At 33.0% G+C, this 18,950-nt stretch overlaps 1 protein-coding gene across 1 annotated transcript; it reads right to left on the minus strand.

Annotated features, from left to right (window-relative positions):
* Positions 1-13: 13 nt before the first annotated feature.
* Positions 14-8,360, minus strand: LOC145962731 (uncharacterized). Its single transcript, XM_083084021.1, has 2 exons — positions 8,288-8,360; positions 14-6,955 (listed from the first exon to the last, which is right to left on the minus strand). Exons 1-2 carry the CDS (start codon positions 8,292-8,294, stop codon positions 390-392), a joined length of 6,573 nt encoding a protein of 2,190 aa, XP_082940147.1. The 5' UTR covers positions 8,295-8,360; the 3' UTR covers positions 14-389.
* Between the last annotated feature and the right edge of the window lie 10,590 nt (positions 8,361-18,950).

Consider the following 18,950-nt stretch of genomic DNA (forward strand, 5'->3'; position numbering starts at 1 on the left):
AAGGCAGAATCCATTGTAAGATTATAACGGGGACTATTCTATAAATAAATAATTATCAGCGAACAATAATTACTTTTTATACAATTATATATACAATTATATATTATATTCATACAACGATATATACTATGTGTATACTAGGTTTTATTTAAACTAAATTTTAAAAAATTAAAACAAATTTAAAACGAATTATAAGTCACGATACAAGATTATATGTTGATAAGCAAATGCAATAATAATTTTTAAATTTTGAATATTTAAGAAATTGGCCAAAATCAATTAGTTTAAATCAAAAACTATGTTCTCCGCATACATTTTCTATGCTCTTCATTTAGAAGTTCCATCGAAATATCCTTTTCTATCATTTTATGAATCATAAAAGCACGATCTTAATTGAATGAACGTTTACCGCAAACCGCGTCTCTCTTATTTTTACAGACTGTATCTTTGGAGTCGAAATAAAGAGGTTCAGGACAAAGTTGAACCCACGCAATACCGTTGCTGCACATACAAAACTTTTTGCAATCTTCATTAGGAAGTAACACTGCTTTCGGAGGATCTATTTCGGGGCAGGTACCAATGCATTTAGACGGGTCTAATGGATTTTCAGTCGTTGTTTCATCAGTCGTTGTTTTATCATCAAAATTATAGATGTGTTTAGACAAAGAATTGTCATATATCCCCTGGTCATCATTATTCTCTTTGTTCAGAGACGGCAATGAATTCTTCTCATTGAACATTCTATGATGCATGGATACGCGATCTTGATTGAATAAACGTTTGCCGCAAACAGCGTCTCTCTTATTTTTACAGACTGTATCTTTCGAGTCAAAATAAAGAGGTTCAGGGCAAGGTTGAACCCACGCAATACCGTTGCTGCACATACAAAACTTTTTACAATCTTCATTAGGAAGTAACACTGCACGATCGGGATCCTCTTCAGGACAGGTACCAATGCATTTAGACGGGTCTAATGGATTTTTAGTCGTTGTTTCATCAGTCGTTGTTTTATCATCAAAATTATAGATGTGTTTAGACAAAGAATTGTCATGTATCCCTTGGTCATCGTTATTCTCTTTGTTCAGAGATTGCAACGAATTCTTCTCATCGAACATTCTATGATGCATGGATACGCGATCTTGATTGAATAAACGTTTGCCGCAAATAGCGTCTCTCTTAATCTTGCAGACTTTATCTTTGGAATCGAAATAAAGAGGTTCAGGACAAGGTTGAACCCACGCAATACCGTTGCTGCACATACAAAACTTTTTACAATCTTCATTAGGAAGTAACACTGCTTTCGGAGGATCTATTTCGGGGCAGGTACCAATGCATTTAGACGGGTCTAATGGATTTTCAGTCGTTGTTTCATCAGTCGTTGTTTTATCATCAAAATTATAGATGTGTTTAGACAAAGAATTGTCATATATCCCCTGGTCATCGTTATTCTCTTTGTTCAGAGACTGCAACGAATTCTTCTCATCGAATATTCTATAATGCATGTATACGCGATCTTGACTAAATAAACGTTTGCCGCAAATAGCGTCTCTCTTATTTTTACAGACTGTATCTTTGGAATCAAAATAAAGAGGTTCAGGACAAGGTTGAACCCATGCAATACCGTTGCTGCACATACAAAACTTTTTGCAATCTTCATTAGGAAGTAACACTGCTTTCGGAGGATCTATTTCAGGGCAGGTACCAATGCATTTAGACGGGTCTAATGGATTTTCAGTCGTTGTTTCATCAATGGTTGTTTTATCATCAAAATTATAGATGTGTTTAGACAAAGAATTGTCATGTATCCCTTGGTCATCGTTATTCTCTTTGTTCAGAGACTGCAACGAATTCTTCTCATCGAATATTCTATGATGCGTGGATACGCGATCTTGATTGAATAAACGTTTGCCGCAAATAGCGTCTCTCTTAATCTTGCAGACTTTATCTTTGGAATCGAAATAAAGAGGTTCAGGACAAGGTTGAACCCATGCAATACCGTTGCTGCACATACAAAACTTTTTGCAATCTTCATTAGGAAGTAACACTGCTTTCGGAGGATCTATTTCGGGGCAGGTACCAATGCATTTAGACGGGTCTAATGGATTTTCAGTCGTTGTTTTATCATCAAAATTATAGATGTGTTTAAACAAAGAATTGTCATATATCCCCTGGTCATCGTTATTCTCTTTGTTCAGAGACTGCAACGAATTCTTCTCATCGAATATTCTATGATGCGTGGATACGCGATCTTGATTGAATAAACGTTTGCCGCAAATAGCGTCTCTCTTAATCTTGCAGACTTTATCTTTGGAATCGAAATAAAGAGGTTCAGGACAAAGTTGAACCCATGCAATACCGTTGCTGCACATACAAAACTTTTTACAATCTTCATTAGGAAGTAACACTGCACGATCGGGATCCTCTTCAGGACAGGTACCAATGCATTTAGACGGGTCTAATGGATTTTCAGTCGTTGTTTCATCAGTCGTTGTTTTATCATCAAAATTATAGATGTGTTTAGACAAAGAATTGTCATATATCCCCTGGTCATCGTTATTCTCTTTGTTCAGAGACTGCAACGAATTCTTCTCATCGAATATTCTATAATACATGTATACGCGATCTTGACTAAATAAACGTTTGCCGCAAATAGCGTCTCTCTTATTTTTACAGACTGTATCTTTGGAATCAAAATAAAGAGGTTCAGGACAAGGTTGCACCCACGCAATACCGTTGCTGCACATACAAAACTTTTTACAATCTTCATTTGGAAGTAATACTGCGTGATCGGGATCCTCTTCAGGACAGGTACCAATGCATTTAGACGGGTCTAATGGATTTTCAGTCGTTGTTTCATCAGTCGTTGTTTTATCATCAAAATTATAGATGTGTTTAGACAAAGAATTGTCATATATCCCCTGGTCATCGTTATTCTCTTTGTTCAGAGACTGCAATGAATTCTTCTCATCGAATATTCTATGATGCGTGGATACGCGATCTTGATTGAATAAACGTTTGCCGCAAATAGCGTCTCTCTTAATCTTGCAGACTTTATCTTTGGAATCGAAATAAAGAGGTTCAGGACAAGGTTGAACCCATGCAATACCGTTGCTGCACATACAAAACTTTTTGCAATCTTCATTAGGAAGTAACACTGCTTTCGGAGGATCTATTTCAGGGCAGGTACCAATGCATTTAGACGGGTCTAATGGATTTTCAGTCGTTGTTTCATCAGTCGTTGTTTTATCATCAAAATTATAGATGTGTTTAAACAAAGAATTGTCATGTATCCCTTGGTCATCGTTATTCTTTTTGTTCAGAGACTGCAACGAATTCTTCTCATCGAACATTCTATGATGCATGGATACGCGATCTTGATTGAATAAACGTTTGCCGCAAATAGCGTCTCTCTTATATTTGCAGACTTTATCTTTGGAATCGAAATAAAGAGGTTCAGGACAAGGTTGCACCCACGCAATACCGTTGCTGCACATACAAAACTTTTTACAATCTTCATTTGGAAGTAATACTGCATGATCGGGATCCTCTTCAGGACAGGTACCAATGCATTTAGACGGGTCTAATGGATTTTCAGTCGTTGTTTCATTAGGTTCTTTAGGCCATTTTGTGGTGGAAATAATGGGCATGGGAGTAGATTTTGGGAACATAGAAGCGCAACCGGACTTATCTGGATCGTTGCAAGTTTTCTGAATGATATCAAATTGCAGACTTTCCGGGCATTCATGAAGACTCTTCTTTCCATTAACACATTCATAATAGTGCGTGCATTTACAGTTGTGAGGAAAACGTATTTTCTCTGTAGAATTTGGAGGACAAACGTTTTGAGTAATTATTGAATAAGTATTATCAGGGAGATCACAACTCTTATACGGATAATTGCATATTTGGAGAGTAATATTAAAGTGGAGTCCTGCTGTACATTGTTTCAAATTTTTCTTACCGTTGGAACATAAATAATACGAGGAGCAGTCGGTTTCGTGCCGAAATGCTCTGCCTTCCGGAGAACATTTATTATAGCAGCTGTCAATCGAAATATCATGTGTTGGAATTGGCCGGATACAATTCACTTTCCAACTCCAATCGCAAACCTCTCGTATGTAATCAAAGTGCTTGCCGATCGGGCACATTCGTTGTTCCTTATTACCATTTACGCATTCATAATACAAGTAACATACCCAAGGATGAGCAATCCGCACTTGTGCGGTTGATCCTTTAGGAGGACATTTTTTTCGTGGGTTTTCAGGATCATCTGTAGGTGTTATTGTTGAATCTGTGGTTGTTGTTGTAACAGTTACTGTTGAATCTGTGGTGATTGTTGTATCAGTTACTGTTGAATCTGTGGTGATTGTTGTATCAGTTACTGTTGAATCTGTGGTGATTGTTGTATCAGTTACTGTTGAATCTGTGGTGATTGTTGTATCAGTTACTGTTGAATTTGTGGTTGTTGTTGTATCAGTTACTGTTGAATTTGTGGTTGTTGTTGTAACAGTTATTGTTGAATCTGTGCTTGTTGTTGTTGGTTTAGTTGTACTGGTTGCGCAAATGGCTTCATCCGGATGCTTGCAAATTTTCTCAATATAATCAAAATGTAGGTTATTCGGACAATCTCGAAGAGCTTGATTTCCCCTAACGCATTCGTAATATTTTCCGCAATTACATTCATGGGGCAACAATACTTTTTTTGTGGAACTTGCACAAGGACAAACATATGGACATTTAGCATCATTCGGTTGATTGCAAGTATTCCGAATACGATCAAAATATAAACCATTCGGACAATTTCGAGATATTTGGTTTCCATTAATACATTCATAATATTGGGCACAATCACATTCATGAGGTAACAGTACTTTTTCTGTGGAACTCGAAGAAGGACAATTTGTCAGATTAGTCGCAGGCAGGAACGTAGCAATAAAGTCGCAACTTGCTTTTGTCGGATAGTCACACATCTGGAGAGTAACGTTGAAGTGGAGTCCCGCCATACAATGTTTCAGAATTTTTTCACCCTCAACACATAGATAATACGATGAACAATCAATCTCGTGTTGAAATGCTCTGCCTTCTTGATAGCATTTATTTTGATAGCTGTCAATTAGAATATCTCGAGTTGAAATAGACTGGACACAGTTTACTGCTTCGGACCAATCGCAAACCTCTCGTTCATAATCAAAATGCATGCCGATCGGGCACGTTTGACGTATCTTGTCACCGTTCATACACTCATAATATACGTTGCATAGGCATTGATGGGCAATCCGCACTGTCTCAATTGAGCTTTCGGAAGGACACTTTGTGCGAGGTTTTTCGGAGGCTTTCGTAGTTGTTGCTGAGATTGCTGTTGGAATCGTTGTCGAAGTCGACGATACCGAAGAACTTGGTAATGAAGGCATCGTCGGAGGAGGACTGGACGACGATGGCAATATCGGAGAACTTGATGATGAAATCGTCGACGGAGAACTAGTCGACGATGCCGAAGAACTTGATGAAATCGTCGTTGTCGAAGGATTAGACGACGATGTCGATAATGTCGGAGAACTTGAAGTTGTCGGTGGACTGGATGGTAACAGCGATGTCGAAGAACTTGATGAAGTCGTTATCGGAGGAAGACTAGACGACGATGGCAATATCGGAGTACTTGATGGTGAAGTCGTCAACGGAGAACTAGACGGCGATGTTGATGATGCTGGAGAATTTGATGATAAAGTCGTCGTTGGAGGAAAAGGACTGGACGACGACGTCGGCGATGTTGGAGAATCTGATGAAGTTGTCGATGGAGGGCTAGATGACGACGTCGGCAATACCGGAGAACTTGATGAAGTCGTCGTTGTCGAAGGATTGGACGACGATGTCGACAATGTCGAAGAACTTGGAGTTGTCGGTGGACTGGATGGTGACAGCGATGTTGAAGAACTTGATGAAGTCGTTATCGGAGGAAGACTAGACGACGATGGCAATATTGGAGTACTTGATGGTGAAGTCGTCAACGGAGAACTAGACGGTGATGTTGATGATGCTGGAGAATTTGATGATAAAGTCGTCGGAGGAGGAAAAGGACTGGACGACGACGTCGGCGATGTTGGAGAATCTGATAAAGTTGTCGATGGAGGGCTAGATGACGACGTCGGCGATACCGGAGAACTTGATGAAGTCGTCGTTGTCGAAGGATTGGACGACGATGTCGATAACGTCGGAGAACTTGGAGTTGTCGGTGAAGTGGATGGCGATGTCAGCGATGTCGGAGAACTTGAAGTTGTTGTCTCAGGAAAAGAAGTGGATGACGATGTTGATGATGTTGAAGAACTTGATGAAGTCGTTGTCGGAGGAAGACTAGACGGCGATGTCGATGATGCTGGAGAATTTGATGATGAAGTCGTCGTCGGGGGAAAAGGACTGGACGACGATGTTGGAGAATCTGATGAAATTGTCGATGGAAGACTAGACGATGCCGGAGAACTTGATGAAGTCGTCGTCGAAAGAGAACTGGACGATGATGTCGGTAATGTCGGAGAACTTGATGATGAAGTTGTCGTTGGAGTATTAGACGACGACGTTGGCGATATCGGAGAATTTGATGAAACTGTTGGCGGAGAACTAGACGATGAACTCGACGATGTCGAAGGACTTGTCGGCGTTATCGAAGCTGACGTTGACTTAATCGATAGCTTACATCCTGCAGTCCTGGGCCAATCACATACCTGAAGTACAGGATTGAAGTGCAATCTGTTACCTTTATTATCCATGAAAGGACAATCTAGTGGCTCCCCTTTTGTTCCCATATAACAACTGTAGAATTTCGTACAGTCATTTTCATGAGGCAAATAAATTATTTTATTCTGTAGCTCCGCTGGACATTCTGTCGGAAAATCAGTCACCGATGATTTGTTAAGCGCAACGCTCAACGTAGCCACATATAAAACGGCCACTAAGTATAGCTCTATAAATACAAGAAATATATAATATTAATTTAATAGAAATATATAATATTAATTTAAAGAAATATATAATATTAATTTAATATAAATATATAGTAATATTGATTATCTAATTGAGAGAGATGCCATTAATATATAATGATAGATTTAATAAATAGATTAAATTTAAAAGAGTATTCCTTATTTTTTTATCAATTTACTTTAATATGAGTAACGTTATGGTTTATCATAAATTAATTCATTCAGATATCATGAAAAATTAAATTTTAGCATCTTTTTTATATTGTATAAAATTTTACGAAACCTCTTATCAATCATAAGTATTAAATGGATGGAGCATTTGATCGAATATATATGTATATATATAAAATGATGAAATAAATTAAAATCTGAAGATTGATAAAATGTGTGTTAATGAGATTTTTTATGTATTAAATTTAACATTAAATGTATTAACATAGTCTAAGAATTAAACAAATTAAGCAAATTCAAGAGAAAAATATTAACTATTAAGACTAATATATTGTTATTTAATTATAATATGATTTTTTTTTCTTAATATCTCTTAATTTTATTTTATTAAAGAGAAAAGTAGATTAATTTAATTTAATTAGAGAGAAAAAAAATAAATATTGCATATTTTATATAAGAGAGATTAAAGGATTTAATAAAATTAGGAAAAGCGCGCAATGTGTATATACTTAACAGTTTATCATATAATTATGATAAAACATTAAAAAATCCCCTTTTATATATATATATATATATATATATATATATATACATATATATAATCCTATATAAAAACAATAACTTCCCATTAGAAAATATTAACATTGAAAAATAATTGTTAAAAATAATTATTTAAATAATCACACACAATTTTAAAAAATTATATAAATAAAATTCTATTCAATAATGTGCCTGTCACATAATTCTCTGCTTGTTATTTTTTATCTTATTTAAACTTATGAACAATATTTTCTAATCTGATCATAAATGAATGCAAAATCGAAGACCTTTACGAGAGCAAAGGAGAGAGAGAGGGAGAGAGAGAGAGAGAGAGATTTATTAAAAATATTTTAAACATGTGCACGTATATATATTGTTATAATTATTTTATGCTTTGTCTATAATCGACATTTATTCACAATTAGATTAATTGCACTATACACAACTTTCCCGCACACAAACATCCCATATATTTGATGACGATATTGTTCAACGATAAGGTATCAAATCTCTTTTAATCGTTTGCCACGAATTATTATATATCATATAAATTATCATTACCTTATTACACTATTAAAATTCCATAAATCGCGAGCACTCACCTTTCATCGTGAAACTCAATAACCCAGTCGCTAAAGTTAGGGACCGGGAACTATATCTTCATTCACATTAAATTACTAACTGATAAATTTGCCTCTACTCGAAATGATTTTTATAAGCAAAGTGAAGTGTTATCGCCTAATATGAGTGCGGCTTATCATATCTAACATTGGCAAAATTTTTCTGTTAAAATTAATCAGAGAATATTAAAGTAGATACAAACATATTCCATATATATATATATACACTCACCCGCAAAAAAAGCGGTACACCTAAAATTTGAGAAAATTTCATCAAATTTTAAATGATCATAACTTGGTAAATAATGATGATAAAAATATGTTTAAAAAAACAAAATGAAGGCTGTAATGTCCACTTTAAGAATATTTAAGTGGCAATTATGCTCAGCCATTGTTTTCAAAATGGCGGATAAGGAAGTGAAAGGATGTAAAATTGATTATTAAAGGATCGAGTTTGGGACGGTGCACGGCGTAAATCAGGTAACGCAGCCCAATGAGACCAAATGCTCGTGAAAGTGTGGAGTGTTATCTTTAAAATGTTTTTTTACCGAGCTCGATACGATGATTTTTCGCTGAGTTATTCCGAATTTAATTAAAAACGCTCTTTTTTCTTCTTCAATTTGCAGCTCAGCGAATAATTATCGTATCGAGCTTGGTAAAAAAGCATTGTAAAGGTGATACTCCACACTTTCACATGCATTTCGTCCCATTGGGCTGCGATACCTGATTCACGCCACGCACTGGAGCAAAGCGGGAACCTTTATTTATCGGTTTTGTATGCTTTCATTTATCCGCTATTTTGAAAAAAAATGGTTGCACATAATTTCAATTTAATTTAGGTGTGTGTGTGTGTGTGCTCGTTTGTATACCACAAGGATAAGGACCCCGTGGTTCGTCAGCTCCACAGTATTTAAAGACTCCAAACCCTCCTTGTGGCGTGTGTGTGTGTGTGTGTGTGTGTGTGTGTGTGTGTGTGTGTGTGTGTGTACGGGCGCACGCATGTGTGTATTAATAGTGGGTATGACCTCCTCGTGCGCGTATTACCTCATTCATACGATCAGGCATACTCTGTATTAGTCTTTTTATTTCATCCTGCGTAATTGCATCCCATGCATTTTGAAGAACTCTTTGAAGTTCTTGCAGTGACTGAGGTGCAGGTACGTGATTTCGTACTTTCTTGCCGAGATTGTCCCACAAATGCTCAATGGGATTTAAATCCGGACTACTTGCTGGCCAAACAAGTCGATTTATGCCAACTTCATCGAGGAAATCAAACACTCTTCTCGCAGTGTGTGGTCGAGCATTGTCTTGCATAAACAAGAAGTTCTCTCCGATAAAGGGTGCATACGGAACAACATACGGAAGGAGTATGTCTTCCACGTATACATCTGCGTTCATGTTCCTGTCAAAAAAGTGCAAATCTGTATGAGCGTCCCAGAACCAGGCCTCCTCTTGAAAGAATTGGTGTCTAAGTACCTGGCATAAGCACGTTGCACAGTTGACACTGACAGATCAAGTGCCTCAGCAACGTATCTTCGACTTCTGCCATCTTCAATTAAAGCAACAACTTGAGCAGCTTTTTCTGGAGTTATCGTTGCCATAATCGAGAAGTAATTTCGAGAAGAAGTAATTAATTATGGTTTCAATAGATGAAGTCGCAAGGAGCAACGCGTCTAGAGAGCTAGCAAATCAATCGCATAACTTGTACTATAGTCTTTCAATGTTTTTTCCGTTTGAGACGTGCTTATGCCAGGTACATTGAAAGACTAAAGTACAAGTTATGCGATTGATTTGCTAGCTCTCTAGACGCGTTGCTCCTTGCGACTTCATCTATTGAAACCATAATTAATTACTTCTTCTCGAAATTACTTCTCGATTATGGCAACGATAACTCCAGAAAAAGCTGCTCAAGTTGTTGCTTTAATTGAAGATGGCAGAAGTCGAAGATACGTTGCTGAGGCACTTGATCTGTCAGTGTCAACTGTGCAACGTGCTTATGCCAGGTACTTAGACACCAATTCTTTCAAGAGGAGGCCTGGTTCTGGGACGCTCATACAGATTTGCACTTTTTTGACAGGAACATGAACGCAGATGTATACGTGGAAGACATACTCCTTCCGTATGTTGTTCCGTATGCACCCTTTATCGGAGAGAACTTCTTGTTTATGCAAGACAATGCTCGACCACACACTGCGAGAAGAGTGTTTGATTTCCTCGATGAAGTTGGCATAAATCGACTTGTTTGGCCAGCAAGTAGTCCGGATTTAAATCCCATTGAGCATTTGTGGGACAATCTCGGCAAGAAAGTACGAAATCACGTACCTGCACCTCAGTCACTGCAAGAACTTCAAAGAGTTCTTCAAAATGCATGGGATGCAATTACGCAGGATGAAATAAAAAGACTAATACAGAGTATGCCTGATCGTATGAATGAGGTAATACGCGCACGAGGAGGTCATACCCACTATTAATACACACATGCGTGCGCCCGTACACACACACACACACACACACACACACACACACACACACACACACACGCCACAAGGAGGGTTTGGAGTCTTTAAATACTGTGGAGCTGACGAACCACGGGGTCCTTATCCTTGTGGTATACAAACGAGCACACACACACACACACCTAAATTAAATTGAAATTATGTGCAACCATTTTTTTTCAAAATAGCGGATAAATGAAAGCATACAAAACCGATAAATAAAGGTTCCCGCTTTGCTCCAGTGCGTGGCGTGAATCAGGTATCGCAGCCCAATGGGACGAAATGCATGTGAAAGTGTGGAGTATCACCTTTACAATGCTTTTTTACCGAGCTCGATACGATAATTATTCGCTGAGCTGCAAATTGAAGAAGAAAAAAGAGCGTTTTTAATTAAATTCGGAATAACTCAGCGAAAAATCATCGTATCGAGCTCGGTAAAAAAACATTTTAAAGATAACACTCCACACTTTCACGAGCATTTGGTCTCATTGGGCTGCGTTACCTGATTTACGCCGTGCACCGTCCCAAACTCGATCCTTTAATAATCAATTTTACATCCTTTCACTTCCTTATCCGCCATTTTGAAAACAATGGCTGAGCATAATTGCCACTTAAATATTCTTAAAGTGGACATTACAGCCTTCATTTTGTTTTTTTAAACATATTTTTATCATCATTATTTACCAAGTTATGATCATTTAAAATTTGATGAAATTTTCTCAAATTTTAGGTGTACCGCTTTTTTTGCGGGTGAGTGTATATATGGAATATGTTTGTATCTACTTTAATATTCTCTGATTAATTTTAACAGAAAAATTTTGCCAATGTTAGATATGTATATATATACAGGGTGTCCGATTCGTGAGGGACCAAACGAAAAGTGATGATTGGGTCAAACTAAGAAGAAAAGTCCTCTACCATTTTGCAAAATTCGCAATAATTATTAAGAAATAAGCAAAAATGTTTCGGCGCATGAGAAGCGGTAGATCGCTCGCAGTGTCCGATTAATGAGTGATCAAACGAAAAGTGGTGGTAGATTGGGTCAAACTGGAAAGACAAGTCCTCTACCATTTTGCAAAATTCGCAATAATTATTAAGTTATAGGCAAAAATGTCTCAGCGCATGAGAAGCGATCTGTCTACCGCTTTTTATACTCTGAGACATTTTTGCCTATAACTTAATAATTATTGCGAATTTTGCAATATGGTAGAGAACTTTTCTTTTCAGTTTGACCCAATCTATCACCACTTTTCGTTTGATCACTTAATAATCACACACTACAAGCGGTTTACCGCTTCTCATGTACCGAGACATTTTTGCTTATTTTTTAATAATTATTGCGAATTTTGCAAAATGGTAGAGGACTTTTCTTCTTAGTTTGACCCAATCTATCATCACTTTTCGTTTGGTCGCTCACGAATCGGACACCCTGTACATATATAAGGTGCCCCAAACCACCCGTACACCCCTTTTAAAATAAAAATAAATGGCTTTTATCAAAAATCGCGAACAATTTTTAAATAAATCGGGTACGCTCCATCAAATGGTGATATTTTCAACTTTTGTTTCCGACCGGAAATACGCCATCCGGATCGGAAGTTGAATTTTTATAGGGGAACATGGTACTTTTTATTACAGATTCGAATTGTATGTGAAAAAATAAGAAACTTTTGTATCAAACGTTTTTCCTGAAAGTGCCTCTGTCAATCTAAAAATTGACCTCGAAAGTAACTGTGATGAAATAATGAACTGAATGAAGATTGTCAATAAAGATTGACAGGCACTTTTAGAAAAAATGTTTGATACAAAAGTTTCTTGATATTTGACATATTTCTCCTTCCCATACGAAAAGAATGTAAACAAACATCTCGAAAGGACTTTTTTTTCTTAGTTTATCGGTCCTCTATACGTTGCCGAAGTTTTAACGTTTAAATTGGGGACACTCTGTATATATATGTGTATATATATATATATATATATATATATATATATATATATATATTCGTATGTTTTAAATATATAGTGATCAATAAACAAACGTTGAAATTTTGCAAATTTAATTTGCAGCATTGATATTGTAATGTGATACCGAATATATGCGTGTCTTCCAAAAATGGCAATTATCGAAAGTATTTTACACAAGAGAGAAAAAGAAAAAGAAAGAGAGAGAGGGACTCTTTTTCATTTTTTTTTCTTTCTCATATAATACTTACATATTTATATTATTTATATATAAAATGCAATATTAATTAAATAATATTATGCGTGGCATTTAATAATATTATTTAGTATTAAATATCATAATATTATTTATTAAAATTTGATTTGGCAGTTTTGTTCGATTCAAAGTATTTGCTAACAGTTTTTTTTTTTATAGTTCTAGAATTCTAAAATAGTTATAGCCCAATTCGATAATCTGTTCACATAAACATGATATCCAATTAGCAGTAATAATCGGAGATTTTATCTTCCAGAACATTCGTTTATCAGAATTTGATTGAGAGCACAATACTCTCGAAATGATTGGAAAAATATGTAAAAATATTAAATACCTTTTTATTAAGATTTCTCAAAGAAACATTAAAAAGAAAGAAATATTACAAAGTTTTGCTATAATATATAAATATTATTTTGCAATTTGAAAAATTTTGCTAACAAAAAAGTCTTTTAGAAAAGTTCAAAATGGACGATATTTTAATGAAATTTTAAGTTGAAAAAAGAAAAAACTTAGTTTTAAAAATGTATAACATTGGAAATGGAAAAGTTTAAATAATGATCCTTTGTGAACTTTTCTATTAAGAAAAAAATGACTCCAATTTGAAATTTTAAGTTGAAAAAAAAATTTGGTTTTATAAATGTATAAGATTGAAAATTAAAAAATTTAAATAATGATCCTTTGTGTTAAAAAGAAGGTGACTCCAATTTATTTAATATTATCGAGATTTTAAAGTTAAAATTTGTGGCGACATATAAAAAATATTATTAAAAAATAATATTAGATTAACGAAATTCTTTAATATAATAAAATAATTTACTTAGATTAATATAATTATCTCATTTTATCAATATATAATCAGATATAAAATGCAGATATAAATATCAAATCTATATTATTAACTGATAAATTTTATCAATTTGATAATTCATACATATAAATAACTTTTTGCTTAATTAACTTGTGCATATTTGTATGAATTTTCTTTCTAATTAACTATAAACATACAAATCTAAATGTATTATACAGGAGAATTTTTTGATTTATTTTTTGATATATGTATATAATTCTTTCTTGTCAATAATATCTGAAAAAGAGAAATGAATGACCATTCGAATCATCGATCGCAGTTTCAACGAACAATGAATAATCGATGGAGAATCAATAAAAAGTTGCACGTTGGCATACCTTTTTCTGCTTTAATTTTCCTCCAACTTATTATATTCTCATACATTTTTTCTTCATTTACTGTTGTTTACATTTGGCTATCCATGGCCAAGTACAGATCTGTTACAATTAGAGCAATGCAAACCTTTTGGGCAGATATAAAGAACGGAATGCCGTTGTAGGATTTGCAATACTTGTCACAATCGACATGCGACAATATCATGCTATCCTTAAGACATTTACCGATGCATCCGATTGCATCGTCTTTCTCTTTTTCGAGTACATCGTTGATTGAATCTGCAGGAGTCTCGATCCGGAGGAACTTCCAATCTCGAGAAATAGCCAATCGCATTGCTTGATAATTGGATTGAAGTGTAGATACGTATCAAGACACCATCGAGACACGTGTGAACTGTTTGCTTGCCGTTTTGACAAACATAATACAAGGTAGAATCTTCCTCAAGAACCTTAGTATCTTTACTCGAAGTACATTCAGGTGCATTCTTCCCAGTGCATTTGAGAGATGACGCATTTAGTTTGCCAATATTTGGGTTCCGGTAAACACGACAACTGCCAACACGATGATGATTACTGAAGAACGTCCCACATATTATAAAGTATATTTCCGATTATTAACAAGAATACTTTCTACTTTTGTTTAATATTTTTATTTGCATATGTCTAGTGATACCGCGATTGTAACGAGAAATGATTTTTATCAGCTTTTTTATAGTTGGAGACATTATCGTATGATAAAATGAAAATAATTTCGTACGAAAGGATTAATTATTTAAATTCTTTTTATTAATAAGATTAATAATAAATATAATAAGATTAATAATAAATTAATAGTGTAGTTACTTTGACAGAATAGTATATTAGATTTAGAATTTAAATTATATATATTTATAAATTCATTCAAAAAATTTACTTTAAGATATATAAATAATAATTAATAATTATAGTAATATGTATATTAAATTAAATCTTTTAAGGATAATTTGTTTAATTGTAATTGTAATAAGAATTGTAATAGGAATTGCTTTTTTGACTTTATTAGAACGAAAGATTTTAGATTAGATTCAGGAACGAAAAGGACCAAATAAAAGATAGGAAATTATTGCAATTTTTCAACTATTTAGGGATGCAATTAAATTAATCGGGAAAGAAGTATTTTTTATTTATAAATCAAATTATAATTTATATTATTTGTGTTCATTAAATAATAATAAATTATATAATAATAATAATAATAATAATAATAATAATAATAATAATAATAATATGAATTTTGTATCTTTATATTACTAATATTTATTTTTTAAATTATTCTTTTTTATTAATAATTATTTAATATAATTTATTAAATTATTTAATATATTTATTTAATATAATTATATTTATTTAATATATTTATTTAATATAATTTATTTTCAATTTAGTGCTCATAAACACGCCTTATCTAAACGGTGAATAAAAGATTATTTTCTATTAGATTTTATTTAATTGATTTGGACTTAAAAATTATTAAATCTTTGTTTGCACAGTCAAGCAGTTTCTATTGTACTTTATGAAAGAAAAAGAAAGCTAAATTTACATGCAACTGTAATGCACTTTTAATGCGCGCGCGCGTCAATATAAAATTTTATATTTTAACATTAAGAAAAACTGAATTATATTATATATAAGTGATCATACACATACACAGAACTTTCAGAGATTCATCTCTCAGTCTGGTAAGGTTTTATTGTATTGCAACATTTCGCATATGACAATTTCAAGTGCTATAATTGACTATAACAAGCATATCGATTTTTATATTATTTACTTTATCACGCGATAACAACTTTCTGCGAAAAATTTTCATTTATTATACACGTAAATGTAAATGCGTAATCTAGGATTTGTATCGAATATTTTAATTGATATTATCATTGATTGATGAAATCACAAAAGAGTAAAGTTATCAAAATTATAAAAATTACAAAAATTATTCAAGATTTTATGAATATAATAGTATGCAATATTTTCTACAATTGTGATCGCGCAAGAGAAAGAGAATACACATACTAAATATATAATCTCGTGCGTTTATATCGCAATATTATTTAGAATCTTAAAATATTTTTAAATAATATGCCACATAACAATCATACTTTTTATTGTCAGAGTGTAAAATTTGCGCTAAAGAAATGCACGATATCAAAGAATAAAATTAAAGAATGAAATTAAAAAAATAAAGAATGAAATCATAAAACGAATACGTGCGATTCAGTGAATCTTTTATATCGTAAAAGGATTCACATACATACACACAATCTGTCGAGCAACACACCTACTTATCAGATTATAAGAACTTTTTAAGAGATTATCTACATTTTTTAGCTTAAATTATATAAAGTAACTAATTATTAATTTTACAGCATAAATAATAAGAATAATATAATTATTGTGTTTTTTTTAAATAACAGCGAAAGATATTGATTAGCGTGTTAAATAACAGCAATAATTAAATGTAATGTTCTGCAGCAAAACAGCAACTATTTAGAACCAATTATTTAGCACCAACTATTTAGAACAATAAAATATGCATTTGTCCTACATATTTGATTATCACTATATGATAAACATTTTTATCTTTCAATTTTCAGATAGATAACAAAATAAAATTTAGTGACAATCAGATCTGAAAATATCTTGTCAAAGTAAGATTACATTTAATTAACGAACTAACGTATTTTAATTAACGAACTAACGTATTTTATTTATTAAGGACAATATTAATTTAAAAAATCTCTTTTTCGTCTAGTTAATATGATAATGATAATAAAAAAGTAAATAAAAACTAATAAATTAATCGATTACTCATATACAAAAATAGAAAAATTGCCAAAATAAATGGATTCTCATAAATCTTGCGCGTTTCTATTTGAGTAACTTTTAGATCAGTAATCGATTAATTTACTACTTTATATGTATATAAAACTTTTAAATAAAAATGGAAAAATAGAAACAAAAATATTAAACGATATTTGTTTACTTAAAATAAATGTGTGTATTATATAAATTAATTATATCTTTTTCTAAAACTTATAATTAAAGTGTCATGTGTTTTTTCTTTAAAGCAAACTTAGTGTAAAAGAGTACTTATTTATTAGTATTCATAGTAATTATTTCTTATACAAATTCGATATCAAATTAATTAAAAAAATAAATTCATAAAAAAATGATAAACGATAGAAAGCAATATTACACAATACACATTCCTCTACGTAAAAGTAAATATATTTTTGAAAAGTATTCCAATTAATCCGCAAAGTCAAATTTGTTAAATTGTTTCCTCTTTCGATGATTTATCTATGCCGATAATTTTAATAAATATCGATAAGATCATATGTATATTATTCGATAACGATAAAAATGTACGTATTGCGTTTAAAATATTGTAACTGGTTGCAAGATTTTCCAATCGGAAAGTCCAAAAAGCGCTTTTTAAATCATTGCTACAGATCATTGTAAATATTTGTTACATATAAAAGATAATTATATACATATATATATTTTTTTTCGCTCAGTGTTTTATTTAATTAGCTTTCTATTGATGACAAATGTAATGATATACGTATATGTATTGTATATATGATGATCATACGTTAAATACCGTATCGTTAAACGTGTTAAAAGTCATGCATTTTATGTTAAATCAATAATTTAATCAGAGATAAATCTCTGAAATCGTAGCTTGTTCCAGATTACGACACGTATATATGTACATTATAGTTTTTTTTATCGACCTCGATCTAACGCTTCGATAATATCGCATCTTTCGACCTACTAAACTTTACACTTGAAAAATACAATGATATTTTAACTCGTCGATTGATTGTCATTTAATAATATATTTGATTCAATTGAAATTATATAACCAAGTTAATACGCGGAAAATAAACAGGAATAAATTGTTTTTTTTTGCATCAATTTTATAATTTTATAAAAGAGATTTTTTGACTATATAATTAGCCATGTAATTAAATAATGATTATCATTTAATTAAATCTCTCCTTCCCGACATATAATTACTGTAACATTTTCAAGTATATTTTTTTATTTTACATCCTAAATGAATTTACTGAAAAATAATAGCCTTTTGTATATTTATATAAATATTTTAGTAATAATATTCAAATACAAAATACATTAATTGAAAAATAATATCTTTTTAACACGTGATTGAACACGTGTTATATGCATTATGGTACATTAATCGATGATGTTATGTGTTTATTAGGCTTATCATTCTACTCAGCATCGATTGTAATTCGCATTCTCTTTGTTGTGCCGTCGATGATATCACTCTACGTTATTGAATAAGCTATGAATTATACCTATGATTCTATCTCATTAAATTCTACATTTCTATATTTATTCGCGTTTATTATGTCATCGCAAAATTATTGCCAATTGATAGCTTTGACGAGAGAAGCTTGTTGCTTGTTAGATAGTAAACTTCACTAACGCGCGACGAGATACTCTCGACGAGATACTCGTGTGTCGTCTCTCGCGATCCCTCCAACCGTAAATTAAATATTTCGGTCAAACCACAATTGAATCCAGGTCAACCAGAGATTATTTCTCTACCGAAAACGCGAATCGAAGGCGAACCTAGCAACACGCGCCTTATCTTAACTTGGCGCTCATCCGGGACGCGGAAGGCCCGTCCCGTCATCGGTAACCCCTGGGTAACCCGATGACCCAGCTGATTTACGTC

This window comes from Camponotus vicinus, unplaced genomic scaffold, assembly GCF_025532165.1.
Source record: "Camponotus vicinus isolate PSW18456_S1 unplaced genomic scaffold, iyCamVici1.0 SCAF_12, whole genome shotgun sequence".
NCBI lineage: Eukaryota > Metazoa > Arthropoda > Insecta > Hymenoptera > Formicidae > Camponotus > Camponotus vicinus.